The sequence below is a fragment of the Pelophylax lessonae genome (assembly GCF_965119305.1).
Source record: "Pelophylax lessonae genome assembly, chromosome: 12".
NCBI lineage: Eukaryota > Metazoa > Chordata > Amphibia > Anura > Ranidae > Pelophylax > Pelophylax lessonae.
In genome coordinates, this window is record NC_138779.1 from 51,707,298 (window position 1) to 51,724,019 (window position 16,722).

Consider the following 16,722-nt stretch of genomic DNA (forward strand, 5'->3'; position numbering starts at 1 on the left):
TGTATACCAATAAAAAGAACAAAAATGCAACACAACCCTACAGTTCCTTTAAACAATTCTACAAATTGGCTTATTAGTGCAATGGTAAAAACCTATAAATGAATATCCAGTGCAAATCAACCAATGTACTGCAATAAAGTAGTGATGGTGTCACCCCCCTCTGCAAAAATATTTTGAGAAATTGCAGAGCTTCAATGTGCAAATAATGGTGAAACCCTTTACATACAATAATAATAACAGAGATGCAAATCAACCAGTGTATTAGAACATAGTAGTGATGGTGTTGCCCTCTCTGCAAAAGGTAAGAAATATTGCAGAGATGCAATGTGAAAATAGTGGTGAAACCCCCTATATATAATCATAATAATAAAATTTAAAATATGTACATCAATTGTACATTTTATTATGATTATACATAGGGGGTTTCACCACTGTTTGCACATTGCAGCTCTACAATATTTCTTATATTTTGCAGGGAGGGTGACCCCATCACTACTATGTTCTAATACACTGGTTGATTAGCATCTCTGTTATTATTATTGTATGTAGGGGGATTTACCATTATTTGCACACTGAAGCTCTGCAATTTCTCCAAAACCGTTTTTGTAGAGGGGGTGACACCATCACTACTTCATTGCAATACATTTTGTTGATTTGCACTGGATATTCATTTATAGGTTTTATCATTGCACTTATAAGTCCATTTGTACAATTTTATAGATGAAGTGTAGGGCAGCGTTGCATTTTATGCTTTTTATTGATGCGCGTTAGTTGGAGGAACCAGCTAACAGGATTCTCTTATTGCTTTTGAGATTTTTTTAGTTGCATGGTAGTTGTTTTACTTGATTTATTAAGTCCCCTGTGTACTGGTAACCACTGGCCCTGCATATTGGTGATCAGTGTTCCCCTGTATGCTGGTGGTCAGTGTGCCCCTGTATGATGCTATGTGCAGGGTGCAGGAGGATGCTATGTGCAGGAGGATGCTATGTGCACGGTGCAGGAGGATGCTACGTGCAGGGGGATGCTACGTGCAGGGTGATGCTACGTGCAGGGTGTAGGGGGATGCTACGTGCAGGGTGTAGGGGGATGCTACGTGCAGGGTGCAGGGGGATGCTACGTGCAGGGTGCAGGGGAATGCTATGTGCAGGGGGATGCTATGTGCAGGGTGAAGGGGGATGCTACGTGCAGGGGGATGCTACTTGCAAGGTTCAGGAGAATGCTACATGCAGGGGAATGTTACATGCAGGATGATGCTACGTGCAGGGTTCAGGAGGATGCTACGTACAGAGGGCAGGGCAATTAACTATTATTTTTTTCTCTCTGTATGTAATGACAGTATACATTTTTTTTTGTTGTGTGTGTATGTTTTGTCAGTATATGTGTGAATATTTTTTTCTGTGTGTGGGTGTGTCTGTGTAATGTCACTCACACGCAGCCTGTATAAAACATATAGACCTCATTTACACACCACTCACCACAGAGACACTATATAGGAGATGGTCAGAGACTGCAGACACATTACAGGAGATGGTCAGAGACTGCAGACACATTACAGGAGATGGTCAGAGATTGCAGACACATTACAGGAGATGGTCAGAGATTGCAGACACATTACAGGAGATGGTCCGAGATTGCAGACACATTTACAGGAGATGGTCAAGGATTGCAGACACAGGAGATGGTCAGAGATTGCAGAAATGATACAGGAGATGGTCAGAGACTGCAGACCCATTACAGGATGGTCAGAGATTGCAGACATGATACAGGAGATGGTCAGAGATTGCAGACATGATACAGGAGATGGTCAGAGATTGCAGACATGATACAGGAGATGATCAGAGATTGCAGACATGATACAGGAGATGGTCAGAGACTGCAGACATGATACAGGACATGGTTAGAGACTGCAGACATGATAGAGAAGATGATCAGAGACTGCAGACGTAAAACAAGAGCTGGTCAGAGACTGCAGACGTAAAACAAGAGCTGGTCAGAGACTGCAGACATGATACAGGAGATGGTCAGATATTGCAGACATATTTGATTCAGGAGATGGTCAGGGACTGTGTTTATGGCTGAACCCAGTGTAAAACTGTATAGTATCGCAGGGCTGCTCCACTCTTTAAACCAGCTCTGCAAAATCCAGTCAGTAATCCTCCTTTAAAAGTACAACCAAGTGACAGAGGACAGCAGCACATCCAATTTCTAAAATAAAAATGGTCCTAGAAACAGTTAACTGCTCAAGATTAGTGAAGCACAGTAAACAGTTAATGTTTCTGTGAAGATTCTAGCCTGACACAGCAGTAAATCCTCCAAAAAAACATGCAGTACACAGAGATCTCTGGCTAAATAGCTGAAATGCTTAACAGCCATGTGTCCCTGGTCTCATAGAATGCGGCTGCAGTGTCTTCAAGTGATATTATCAGTGTATGCAGGCAATGTGTAGATCATTAGGCAGATGATACAATAAAAATAAAGAGGGAGAGGAGGCTGATCGGTAACCTGCACACTGCCTGAACACATAGATATCTGGCAAACACTGCAGCCAACCAGCATTACATGTGACAATGCTCCCGGCAATTCTGTTTACATTCTGCTAGAATTGTGTGTGCTGCAGGATTTGTATTGCTTTAGTGGTCATACCTTCTTGTATCTCCCTCCCGCCACCCCCATTCAGACCTGCTCCAGCACCTTTTTACAGTCAAATATGGCGGGCTGGTGAGGGGTGGGGGAGGAGGGTTATACTGCCTGCTGACTGGCTGTGAATGGAAGGGAGGAGGAGCTCTGCATATCAGCCCCGCCCCCTCCCCAACACCAGAGCATTAATTTGACAGCTCTGCTCCACTCTCACTGTAACTGTGGCAGTACACCCCCAGCTTGCCCACCAATCCCTGCCTGTGCTGGATGGATGGTCACACTATTGAATGTCCTGCTAGGTTGCCAGCAATAGGTATTGGCGCTGCCTCTGAATCTGGGGACAGAACCGGGGACAGATTTGGTCCAGGGCCAGTGTCCTCAGTCTGGAAACTGACCCCCGAAACCGGGGACATCAGGTCACCCTAGACTAAACACCTATTGGAAATCGCCGGTCGCCTGGCAATGAGTGATATAACACAGCCTAACATTATGAGTTTGAACTACTTGCATTAAAGCTTGTTGGATATCAATAACAAAAAGAGAAGACGTGCAGCCTGTTTGCACCTTGCCACATGCACCTCTTAGCCATTTTTAAATTATGTCTTGTCCTTTTTTGCAAGTTCAGTCTTTGTAGTCATGTTCACTGGTTCTGGGCGCTGTTCAGTCTTAAACAATTCCGAATCCTGCTCTTCTAGCATTCATTCTTCAGAAGTAGGTCAGATTTTGAATGACATTTTGCTGCAGAAGGGCTCTTATTGCGATTGCTTCCAGGGGTATTTTGTGTGAAGATTTCTGAAACACAAAAAATATCTATATCAAATGACTTGTAAAAGCTTGAGCAAAGAAAAGTAGAGATGTGGATTGTTTTAAGGGCTCATTTACACGTGCTTCAACTTCAAAACATTAACCACATACGGACCGCCCGCCGCAGTTTTACATTGGTACTTTGACGTAGCTGCCATAACCTCTGTATTTTTTTTACAGGGCGGGGTCCTCTTTCACATAAAAGTGGTCCCAGTGGCGGACTTCCCAACAATGTTAATTTCGTCGACTAAAACATTTTCCTTGACTAAATTAACACAATTTTAGTCGACTAAAATACGACTAAAACTAAAACAATTCAGATGACTAAAATGCGACTAAAACCAAAATGGCATTTTAGTCTTAAGACTAAAATACGACTAAAACTAAAATGGCATTTTAGTCATAAGACTAAAACTAAATAAAAAATTGACATCATCAAAATTAACACTCCTCTGCTGGCCATTTCTATATCTGCAACACAATTCCATCCAGAGCATGTAATAATAACACATTAAAATTTAAACATGTATTGCACCACCGCATAAGTAAGGAGCATCTACTAAGCTGCTGAAAACTAAACCATTAAGAAAAAGGCTTTTCTTATATTTTTCCCTAATATTTAATGTTGGTAATATATTCAGGTAATATGTGCAATGACATTAGAGCCAATGGAGTTTACAGCAGTGTTAATTTCATCAATGAAAACGTTTTCGTCACCGCTTTCGTCATCACTGACGAAAACGAGACACAAAGTATAGCACGTATTTGTCAAATGACGAAAATCAAATCCGTTTTCGTTAACGAAGAAAACTAAACGAGAATGTGAGGCAGGGACGCTTACCCAACTTCCGGTTTTCACGAAGCTCCGCCTGTGTGGCGTCTAGCGTGGCGTGCCCCGTGACGTCCGACGTGAGGAGTGGACTACTACAAGAGAGTCGACTCAAGACCAGTCACCTGACCTCACCAGAGCACTGCAGCACTACAGCCAGACGCGCCAGGCCCGACTCATCACACAGCACTGGCACCCGGCCACCACCACATCCAGAGCAGAGCACCCACTGTGAGTTAACAGCCAGGCCAACTATTACTGCCTCCCTGAGTCCCCTCAGACCTCTCACCAGTCACCACTGGCATCCGATTCCGCCATCCATCCAGGACTGTGTGCGTGCATATATGCCGCTGAGGCCCGCCCGGCCCATCCTGTTCAACAACTTCAGTTCAGAGTCAGATCAGAGACCACCCTTAAACCTGAGGCCCCCATCCAGCACTCTGAGCAGCACTGTGTGCACTCACTGCACTGACTGCAGGCAGCAGCATTACAGGCCTCCTCTCTGACCTGACCATGACCATTTAGATGACTAAAATGAGTTTTAGTCGACTAAAATGTAGGACGTTTTAGTCGACTAAAATGTAGGACGTTTTAGTCGACTAAAATGTAGGACGTTTTAGTCGACTAAAATGTAGGACGTTTTAGTCGACTAAAATGTAGGACGTTTTAGTCGACTAAATACGACTAAAACACTTGCAGAAGACTAAAATGGGACTAAAACTAAAATTCCATTTTAGTCCTAAGACTAAGACTAAAACTAAATTGAAATTTGCTGCCAAAATTAACACTGCTTCCCAATCATTTTCCACACTTAGCAGAGCCGTCGGTAGCGGACAAAACGAGATCCGGTCCTTTCCCCTCCTAGGCAGGAAGTCGAGGTAGGGCAAGTTTGACTCGAGAACCGGAGGGACGTCATACGTGGCTTCCTCCTAATGGCCTTAAAGGGCCCTTTTTTTTTTTTTTTTCCACAATGAAAATAAATGATTTTTTTTCTCATTTGCTTTTTAGTGTGGTGGTGAGATCTGAGGTCTTTTTGAAACCAGATCTCACATTAAAGAGGACCTCTCCTGCTTATTTCTTTTAAAAGCGATATTACATTCCTTGTAATAGGAATAAAAGTGATCAAAAAGGTTTTAAAGGGACAGTGTAAAAATAAAAGGTAAAATGCATAAGAAAAAAAAACTCAAGTACCGATCTCTCCGAGCTCGCACGCAGAAGCGAACGCATATGCAAGTCGCGCCCACATATGTAAACTGTGTTCAAACCACACATGTCAGTATCGCCACGATTGTTAGAGCGAGAGCAATAATTCTTGACCTAGACCTCTTCTGCAACTCTAAACTGGTAACCTGTAGAAATTTTGAAAGCGTTGCCAATGGGTTTTTTTAAGTACCAATGTTTGTCGCCATTCCACGAGCTTGCATATTTTTGAAGCATGATATGTTGGGTATTTCTATAATACAAAATAAGAAATACTAAATGTGATGAAATCCTAAGGATAAATAATACGATAATCACTAAAGATAATAAAACAGAAGGAGTCGCTTAAGCCCTGCATTTATTACACGGCCGCACCTCCGTCCCGCCTCCTCTATTCAGCTCTGCAGATGACGCGGCGGTGTCTTCCGTCCCACCTCAGCCCCACCTCCTCTCAGTCAGCTGTCCGCTCTCTGTTCTAATTTTGCCAAACCTCGAAAAATGTCTTCTGCGCATGCGCACGGACGACTCCCATCAGCTGTTTTGTGATGCTCTGTCACCGGAAGTGACGACGAGGTCCGATTTTTTTCACGGGTCCGACAAAATTTTACAACACCGGCATCTCCCTCTGTCCAGTCTTCCTCCCCCACTGTCGCCCCTCCCCTCAGCTCAGTGGCGTAACTAGAACCTTCAGGGCCCCGATGCAAAAAACCATGAAGGGCCCCCCTGACCCCCGGATGGGGCCCTTCCCTCCCAGCCCAGTGGCGGAATGTCAGGGCCAGTCGCAAGTGCAATGTTTGTGTCGTAGTTCTGCCACTGGTGTCAGTAGTTTTATTATTTTTATTAATTTTTTTTTACAATATAATATTTTTTAAATATTTTTTTTTTTTTACATTTTTTTAGGAGCCCCGTTGGGGGGCTTTGGTGAAATATCAGGAGTCTAAACAGACCTCTGATGTTCCACCTTTGAGACACAGCTTTCCATCTCCTTCTCTGAAGCCTCAGCTGCACAGAATAAATGGATAGGAATAGCTATGTACAGAGCTTCCCATTCATTCACATACTGAAGCATTGTAACACAGTTTACTATGTTTCAGTTATGAATAGACAGTCTGTGATCAGTATGGATCACTGACACTCCATTCAGAAAAGGCTTCATCCTGACAGGTCCCCTGCAGCAACCATTGGGAAAGAAAAAAATAGACAGGGAATTTTTTTCCTGGTGCTTCTGTGGGGCGGCCCACTGAAATTATTTTTTGCTGCCTAAACGCAGCACGCAGCTGCGCAGATATGAAAAAAGGGCTTGTTCACATGTGAGGTTGAGGGGTGGTAAAAAGCACACACTTTAACTGTGTTTTTACCACCCCCTAACTGTTCACCCTGTAGCTGCAGAAGCAGCAGCTGGGGGTGGACATGCTGTGGCTGGAAGTATACCCCCAGGTGAATGGCATTTGCAACATAGTGATGATGCATTTAGGGGGTTAAAACAGGCGGTGAGGAGGCAACATAATGCCTTTTAACCGCCTGCCAAATGCCTCTGAAAAGCGATATGAGCATGGATCGCTTTTCAGAGGAATGGCATTTTCTTGCTAGTACTATGAACAAGCTGGAAAAAAAAAACACTTCTAATTGTACACATATAGGGGGTCAGGATTAAAATGAATGTGCATACATACACGCATGTAAACACACATGTATGCACATACACACACACACACACATATTCATAGTCATATATAAGCACATATACACACACACACACACATCTATATAAGCATACACACATATTCACACTCATATATAAGCACATATACATTCACACATACACACACGTATATAAAAACAGACACATAATACATACACATATATAAACACACACATACATACACACATGCATATATAAATGCAAATACATAGAGAAAGCCTTTTAAAAAAAACAAAACTTCAGTGCTGTACCTTTTGCTTCCTTCCTGCCGGGTATTGCACTGTAGGGGGAGGCAGAGAGCACAGCACACACTGCTTTCACTTTCCTATGTGTGACAGTTCTGCTGAGGATCGAAGAGATCCATCTCAGCCGTCCTTGCCTCTCCTCCTATCCAGGCATACAGTGGGCCATCTAGGGCCCCATGCAGCATGGGGCCCGGTCGCCATGGCGACTCCCACGACCCCTGTACGTCCGCCCCTGCCTCAGCTCACAACTACAAGGATATAGCAGGCAGCTCCGAGGCTGCAGTGAGAGACTTGCGGCCGGGAGAGGATAGTGCGCCCCCCACCAGGCGGCGCCTGGGCGCACTGCACCCTAAGCACCCGCCTGGGATCGGCCCTGGCTGAGATGCAGCAGGCGCCATTGGCTCCCGCTGCTGCCAATCACAGCCAGTGAGGCGAGGGCAGGGTTGAGCTGCGCTCACTGTATCTTATGGATGAAGAGAACTGGCTCGGGAGTGAGCACGCATGAGTGTCCCCATAATAGCTTTGAGCTATTATCTCAAACGCCTAAGGTCCAGCCATCACTCCTTCCTGTAGTGGTGGCTTTTGATGGGAGTCCTTATACTGTTTGATTTTAAGTTTTATTTTAGACTTTTATGTACACCGTATTGTTGTCAGTGTTACAAAAATGTTTTCATTAAATTTTAACGCCACTTCATACTACACCATGAGCCTCTTCCTTTTATCTCAAAATCTCATGTTATGTGCTGAGGCGATGCACTTTTTGGAGAGTGTTCCTGGATCCGGATGTCGCTGAGTGTCCAGGTGTCCGTGGATCAAGAGGCTTGTTGCTAAACACCTTATAGCTGTCTTATAACTTAGACAGCATCGGGCTCTGGTCAGTATGAATTTCATCTATTGGTGGTAGACACAGCAGCACTTGTATACCCAGTTTTTCATTACTGGCACCGGGATACAATTATTAACTTTTTATGAACATTCATTACATAATATACAATCCCCATATTGGGATAATGTATACTACTATTGCATTTTAATATGTATGTTATGAGCGCTGCAACCTCTTTTTTATTCTGTATTTTAGTGTACGTATATTTTACACTCCTTTGCTTGCTGCTTATTCCGTCATATCTCAAGCGCTGGTTCATCTTTTTCTAATACAAAAAAAAAAAACCTGACCCCCTCACCGAAGCCGCAGGGCCCTCCGGATCTCAAATTTCCACCGTTGCGATTTAAGCGGTCCTGGAAGCATTTGTGTCCCGGGTGGAGGTGGCCTTTAGATATTTGTAACAACGTTGTTACTGTGGTGATAGGTTGGGGGTTAGCAATTTTTAACATTGTTTGATGTGATTTCTGAATTAGTCCAATACATTTGTATTTTTTTGTATACTGCATAACATCTGGGGGGCACTTTATACCGACTATTGGTTGGGTTTCTTACCCTCTCCCTCTTTGCAAATTTTACCCTTTATGCTCCAATTTTTGCTAATAACATTAAACACATTTTTAATGAGTTAGGACTCGTTTACACTTGCTTCAAAATGTGGCATTGAAAAAGTTTTTTTGAAGCGCACGTCACTAAATAGAATGGTTACTTTACAGTCCTGTTCATATGTTGTGTTTGCTTTGCTTTACCTCGCTTCAAAAATGATACCCCATGGTTTCAAAGCCTCCATAGAAGCCCATTACAAAGCTCACCTAAAGTACCTGCAGCTTTTGAGAGGCTTTTATTCAGTTTTAGCTTTGCTTTGTTTTGGAGGTATTTCAGGTATGAGATATCCCAGAATGCACTGGTAAAACAGCAATCAAACCAGAAATACATCATCAGCAATCACTTCTAGTTCACGTGTAAATATTTTGGAAGTGTGAGTTTTGTGTTGTGAGTGTGTGAATTTTGAGCAGTAGGGTGAGCGGGGTCTGGATTGGAGCAGAGCAACTAGCAGACGGCACAAGTGGTGTGCAACATGGGAACACTATAGTGGAAGGTGAGTGGGGAGTGGAGAGATGGGAGTGAGCCACAGAGGATCAGCTGGGGGACAGTAGCAGAAGCTAGCAATGTCACATGTGGTGTGCAGAATGCAAGAAATATAGTGGTAGGTGAGTGGGAACCAGAGAGAGAGGGGAGGATCAGCAGAGCTGGGGGTTGCTACGGAGTGGGTTATCAGCAGAACTGGGGGTTACTACTGAGTGGAAGATCAGCAGAGCTGGGAGTTACTACTGAGTGGGGGATCAGCAGAGCTAGGGATTACTACTGAGCGGGGGCATTACCAGAGCTGGGGGTAATACTGAGCATGGGATCTGCTGAACGAGAGTACTAATGAGCTGGGGATCTGCTAAACGAGGGTACCAATGAGCTGGGGATCTGCTGAACACTAGTATGAATGAGCTGGGGATCTGCTGAGTGGGGATACTACTGAGCTGGGTTTCTACTGGGTCCCTTTAAATCAACATCAACACACACAGGACATTTGCCAAGCTTCAATAAAACTTCAAAAAAGCATCACTGAAGCTTTACCAAAAGCATCAAAACACATCAAAAAATAATGTTGAAGCAATAGGCGCTTTAACCACTTCCCGCAAACTGACCTACCTGTACATCGGCTTGCAGAAGTGGTTGTAAAGGGATGATGCCTGCAGCTGCAGGCATCAACCCATTACTGTTTTTCAGATTATAGTAGCCAATGTGGCTCAGCAGCCGCTTGGTCGTTACCCCAGCGAGCGGGAGGGGACATCCCCCCCCCCCTCCAGCCACGGCTCTGCCCGGGTCTCCTGTCCCACCGAGCAACCAGCCGGTACGTCCGCTGGCTTTGTTTTGGGTCTCCGGTCATGTAAACCAGAAGCAATGTCCCTTCCGGTTTACGTGGCTGTAAAGTACGATGATTTAAAAAAACTACCAGTATTCAAAAATGCAGATTTCGGCATGTTGAATACTTTCAAGTGTAGTGGAGGGTTTGGGGTTACCTGTCACTGCCTGTTACTGTCTTCAAGTACTAACAGGAGATAGTGATTCCAGGAATATGTAGTGACAGTCATTCAATGGTTAAAGCCTCTATGCATCTTCCTATGCTTTTCAACAGCTTGTAAAGTTCATCACATAACCAAGTGTAATGTCAGGAGAGCGGGGATATTGTACACATTCCTCCAGTGTACATGTCCATATACACTAGTAAGTTAGAGATGAAGATGACTGTCACTAAAAGTTTAGGTGATTGGACACTGGCAAAATACTTTCTAGAGCTGCCACTAGAGTGCACCAGGTAACCCCACTCACTCTGAGACTCTCCAGTTTTTGTTTTTTTTTCTGCTAGGGTCATTAGGTGATGGACCTGCTCTTCTCTGGAGAAGTATTTTTGCTGTTGTTTTTTGCTTGTTTATTGCCCTTGGCTATCCAGCAATTTCTGGATCAGTTACTTTCAGTCTGTACCTTGGAGACCATGTCTGGACCCCACTGTGCGGGGCCAGGCTTTAATGTTGCTTTTTGCACTGGATCCACATTGTGCAACGTTTGCAGTTCACTGCCATCTCTGTGGATCTCAGACCTTAAAGACCCCTTCAAGGGAATGCCTGTCAGAACGGACCTCCTAGTAGGGCCAGCATCAGGGATAAAGTACAGTAAAACAGGGTTTCCTGTATGTTGGCATCGCTTCCTGGATTTTATTAACACTATTCTCAGTGTGTAGCACATTATGCAGTTTTATATGCAGAGGATTTGGGTATGTATTCACTTCATCAGAGTAGCCCCTGCCACTCATAGTGCATTTCTCCTGCTATTTAGTATATTGCAGCTTACCAGTCATGAATTGTGGTGGCTGCATTGGTTTTCTTTTTTAAGCTTTCTCCCTTCTGTTTTTACCTAGTGATCTGGCCAGTAACACACCTCCTGTATTTGCGTGCCTACACTCAGGATGCACAGAGACACCTTTGGACAGCAGCCTGGTCAGTCTGGGTGGAGGTGAGTGTTGGATGTGCTAGCAGATTAAAATACACTAGTATACTCCAGCTAACACTTTACAAGCCGTTACAACAGCATTTTTTTTTAGGATAAACATTTTACATAAATAAAAGCTGATCATTTTAAAGATCCTTGTCAGTGTTAAATGGCTTGTCTCAACCATTTAACTGCTACATCAGCAGGACAGCTTGTTCTGTTGAAAACGGACTTACTGGCTGGATCACCAGGTAAAAATAGAAGAAATCAAGCCTAAAAAAGAAAATGAATGCAGCCATCACATTGAAGAATTGGTAAGCTGTATATAATAAATATTGGTTTTTCGTATTGATATTGCTCAACAGATTGAAAGTCGATTCATGTGTGGCCGTTAACAATCAACTTCTGTCTAAGGGAATTGTTGGGATAAAATTTTGGTCAGTGGATTGTCTGCAGCCACCGATCAGTATACTCTGACAGAGGAGACTCCTGCTGTTAGAATGTAATGTTGCATGTTGCAGCTTGGGGAATTTCTCCATCCACCTTGTTTATGTGGATGGAGGAATCAGTCTGGTGGCTGAACATAATAAAACAAACCATATATGGCCAGCTTAAGTCTCAGGAGAATGAGGTAACTGCACCATGCTTCCCAAAAGATTAGTTTCCGTCCACCTTTTCTGCCAAAAATATATGCCTTTTCTGCCAATATACACATCACATTGCTGCACTCCTGCTGCCATCTTGTAAGGGATCCACCCCCTTAGCAATGGCAGATCACAGGTGCAAGGAAGCTGTATCATTAATGCCTAGACCCAGGAAAGTGGTCTCTGCACCCAGAGATATTTCAAACTCTGCCAAGGGTAGGGAAAACCAGATGTAGACATCCTGGCTTCCAACAAATTGAATAAAGAGAGCCCATGAGGTATACTACAAATACTGGTACCAACATCCCAAAATTATTTTAACATGGGAAAAAGGGGAGATGATTCCCCAATCGTATCTCCCCAGAGAAGGGACAAAGCAGGATTTTCTAGGTACCTTAGGTATGTAAACATATAGAAAGAGTATATATAAAAATATATTTTATTAGATAAATTTCAGTTAAAATCATTGACACAGTGTCTCTATCCAGCATTGCATTCAGAATACATATACATCAAACATAGCCGCTCAGGCAGTTGATCTATTTACAGATAGTGAAAGATATAGATAAAAAATGTAAAGGGTGTAACATACAGCCTTCCATGATAGGTTATTAACAGCCCCCAACATGTATGTGACACTAGTGTGGGATAATATGCCCCCTGCTGTGCGCTTTTGTTGCAGCTTCTACTTCACTACACAATGGTGACAAAGCAGCTAGCAAAAATACAAAACTTTTTATTGGTGTTTGAATAAAACATATCATCTAAAACAGGCTTTCTCTGTCGCTCATTGACAGACGTAGTCCTCCTTGATTAATATCAACTCGGGTTATACTGCCCTCTACAGGAGTAGGACTAGACAGGAAAGAAAACGTTCTGGCCACACCTTAGGGGCAGTCCCAGAGGGTATATCCTCTCTCTCTCTCTGCTACAGCAAGTCAGTTTTTTTCTGTCTAGTTAGGAGTAAGGACCTAGATTCCTTGCTAGGATCTTCGGTCCTGGCAAAGATTTTTTTAGAAATACTTTTTTTTAGGCAGCTTTTCTTCTCCAGTGTTCCTGTGAGATCTTCAAGCAAGTACGCTGAAAACTGGGCGACGGGCTGGATGTTGAGATCCAGTGGTCACCCCAGTTCAGCCTACGAGTGCGTGCAGGCCATAGCTCCGCGCTGGGTCGGCCGCGACATAGTCCCACTGGATGGGGACTGACCCTGCGAGTTAAACGTCTCGCCTGGACGCCAATGACCAGTTGCAAACTGAGTCACGGCGTCCATATTGGTCGACAGCCCCCCCACCCCGGTGGAGAGGGGTTCTGTCAGGAGTTGGCGCCCGCCTGGTTCCGGTATGGTGAGTAGAATGTTCCCCCTCTCCCCCTGTCGGGTTTGTTGGTGGACGAGGGGCCCCTCTCTGGGATGGTCGGACACTCAGTTTCTGGGTCCCCCCTCTATCCTATAACACACAGATCCCCCAATTTGAGTGTGATTTTGTGGACAAGAAACCAGGAGGCTTGGTTTGGGAGCTGACTATCTAAAGTCACTATATGAGTGTAAGCGTGACTGAAGTCAGTGGCAGACTGCTAAAAGGCATTACTATTGCGGTATAGAGGTATCCTACCTGTCACAGTGTGTATACAGGCCGATGCCTATGCCTGAGTTACTGCATCCGCAGGTCGCCATCCCTCCAGAGAGCCGGTCACTTCCACAGGCCGCACAGCCTCCCGCAGGCCGCACAGGCTGAGCGCACACTCCCGCAGGCCGCACAGGCCGAGGACACCTCCCGCAGGCCGCACAGGCCGAGCACACACTCCCGCAGGCCGCTGCTAGCTTGCAAGCCGCCGCTATCCTACACAGGCCGCCGCCATTTTCCTGCAGATCGCACGAGGCCACCATTTTGGTGTAGCTTCGCGTGTCTAGCATGGGGGCGGCCATGTTTGAGGTGACCAAACACCTCGAGGAGCTATGGGGAGGCGCCGGGAGGCATGTAAAGGGGCGGAGCCGCCTCCTTTTACCCGGGAAAGCAAAGACTTCCTGTCTGTAACAGACAGTGCTGGAACAGGTTGTATTGAAACTTCTGAGCATCAAGTGGTGAGCCTTGGGGTCTCTCTCTCTCTCTCTGTAGGGGTCCAAAAGCAGGTAACACTGAGGGGCGCTACTGCGCTGGGGGACTAAAAGAAAAAAAAAAAAAAGTTTTATTTTTTTTTTGATTGCAATTATTTTTTTGCCGGCAAGTGTCTTGCATAATCATGGACCCTGCCGCACATGTATCCCCACCTGATCCCCTCGAGGTGGCTGCAGGACCCTCCAGTGTCTCACAGAGTATGGATGCATTTACAGCAGTTTTGGAGTCTTTGGTATCCCGGGTGGAGATGGCCTATCAGGGACGGGGGTCAAGAAAGCGACCCCCGCCTACCCCTATTTTCATCTGATACTTCAGATTCAGATTCTGAGATGGTCATTGCAGCTGCAGGTCCCTCTGCAAGGGCTGTTGTCTCAGGTAATGTTCCCTCGGATAGTGAGGAGGACGGTTCTACCTCCGCCATAACACAAGAAGAAGCATTGGTGGACGCACTAGTTGTGTCCGTCCGGGAAACCTTAAGACTTGAGGTTACACCGGCAGAGATGGAAATTCCTTTTGGTACTAGCAAGCGTACCAAGATGGCGAAGGTGTTTCCCTTACCCAAATGTTTTGGTAGTAAGATTAAAGAAGAATGGGATCATCCGAAACAAATCTTTACGGTTTCCAAACGCATTGCTAGACGCTATCCGTTTGAGGAATCCCTCATTAAAAAATGGAACGGTACCACCAATGGTGGATCCACCGATTTCCAGACTAAATAAAGCCACTGTTATCCCGTTGGAGGACGCCCCGTCCTTTAAGGATCCGGTGGATCGAAAGGTGGAAGCGGAATCTTTTCCCTGATAGGGTCAACCTTTAGACCGGTGGTTGCCATTGGTTTAGTTTCACAAACATTGACAGAATGGGCGAAATTGTTACGCCATGACTTAAAGGGGAGAAGTATCCCCAAGGCAGCGTCTGATTTGATGGAGCAAATTATACAAGGACTACAGTTCGTATGTGACGCAGCCCTGGATGCCACTCCCTTGTTAGCACATGCATCCATGTCAGCAGTAGTCCTCAGACGTGTGTTGTGGTTAAAATGTTGGGCGGCGGATCAAGGTTCCAAGAAAGCTTTGGCGAATCTCCCTTTTCAGGGGGATCGACTGTTTGGGGCCACCCTAGATGAGATCATAAAGGATGTCACTGGGGGTAAGAGCACTTTTTTGCCGCAGACTGCTAAAGCTAAAGGACCTCGTAACAGGCGAGGACCTTTCTTTTCCGCTCATAAAAGGTTTGTTCGCTCCGCTGGGGCAAGCGTGAAGGGCAAAGCCCCTTCAGGAGGTTTCAAAAGGCGCTGGTCGGGTAAACAAAAGGCCGACTCAGCCAAACCTGAAGATAAGGCTAATACAGCCTGAAGGTGCGCCCCCACCCAGCTCAGGGGTGGGGGGGATGTCTTCACCGGTGTTCAGATCCAGGGCTTTCCTGAATCCCGGACTAAAGGGTTCAGGAGATCATACGATCGGGATACAAGATCGAGTGTCGATCACTTCTACCGGTGCAATTCTTCCCTTCCAACATTTATATGCTACAAGGAGCGGTAGTTCCCTTTCCTTGAGCAGAACGTTTTCTTTACCTTTTCCAAAGATCATTCCCAGTTCCCTCCAGGAATCGGATCCGGTTGAGCGAGCGGACCAGGGAGTCTCTGGTCCGGTGACTCCGGTCTCTAAAGCTCAGCCAGGAAAAGTCATCACTTCCGATAGGAATCAAGTTTCTGATAAATGTGTGGGAACTGAGTGATCAGACTTGGTCTGATTGCCTGGACCAGTCAGACAATGTCATAGTGAGGACTTAGGTCGATCACCAAGGATTTTACAAGCTGTGTCTTCAGTAGGGCTTCCCGGAAGTGGATCTGTTGGCATATCGGCTCAACAGGAAGGCGCGGAGGTTGGTAACTCGCGCCCGCGATCCTCTAGCGGACGCAGCAGACGTGCTGAACGCCCCGTAGGGGCAGTATCAGCTATTATATGTCTTCCCCCCCTCTCAAGTTGCTGCTGAGATTTCTCCGCAGGATAGAGGTGGAGGGAACTCCAGTTATCCTGGAAATTTCGGGCTGGCCTCGTCAAGCCGGGTACGCCGACTTGGGCAGGCTAGTCGCGGACGCTCCAGGGAGACTTCTTCTCAGGGAGAATCTGAGGTCTCAAGGACCGATCTTCCATCGTGCTTTACAGTCGCTGGTTTTAACGGCCTGGCCATTGAGACCCAGGTACTGAAGGACAGAGGATTGTCAGCTTCAGTTATTCCTACTCTAATTAAAGGAAGGAAAGCGACTTCCAGCAAAGTCTATTATCGCACATGGAAGACTTATATTGCGTGGTGTGAATCTTTGGGATTTCCCCCACGTACCTATTTGGTGACCCAAATTTTGGCTTTTCTGCAAAAGGGGGTTGAGCAGAAACTATCCTTGAGCACCATCAAGGGTCAGGTTTCAGCGTTAGCAATCTTCTTTCAGAAGCCGCTGGCTACTCATTCCTTGGTGCGGAATTTCATCCAGGGAATGCGGCACTTGGCTTCGCCAGTGCACGCGCCCTTACCGCCCTGGGATCTTAATTTGGTTTTGTCGGTTCTGCAGAAACCTCCCTTTGAAAATATCAGGGAGATTCCCTTGCTTACATTATCCCAGAA

At 45.4% G+C, this 16,722-nt stretch overlaps 1 protein-coding gene across 1 annotated transcript in view; it reads right to left on the minus strand.

The window, feature by feature from the left end:
• Positions 1–3,342: 3,342 nt before the first annotated feature.
• Positions 3,343–16,722, minus strand: part of LOC309568856 (CMP-N-acetylneuraminate-beta-galactosamide-alpha-2,3-sialyltransferase 4-like) — a gene marked incomplete at both ends in the record, with an annotated part of 117,557 nt that continues 104,177 nt past the window's right edge. The window contains one exon of the mRNA XM_082274641.1: positions 3,343–3,429. Coding sequence (XP_082130767.1) covers positions 3,343–3,429 — 87 coding nt within the window. The remainder of the gene's footprint in view (positions 3,430–16,722) is intronic.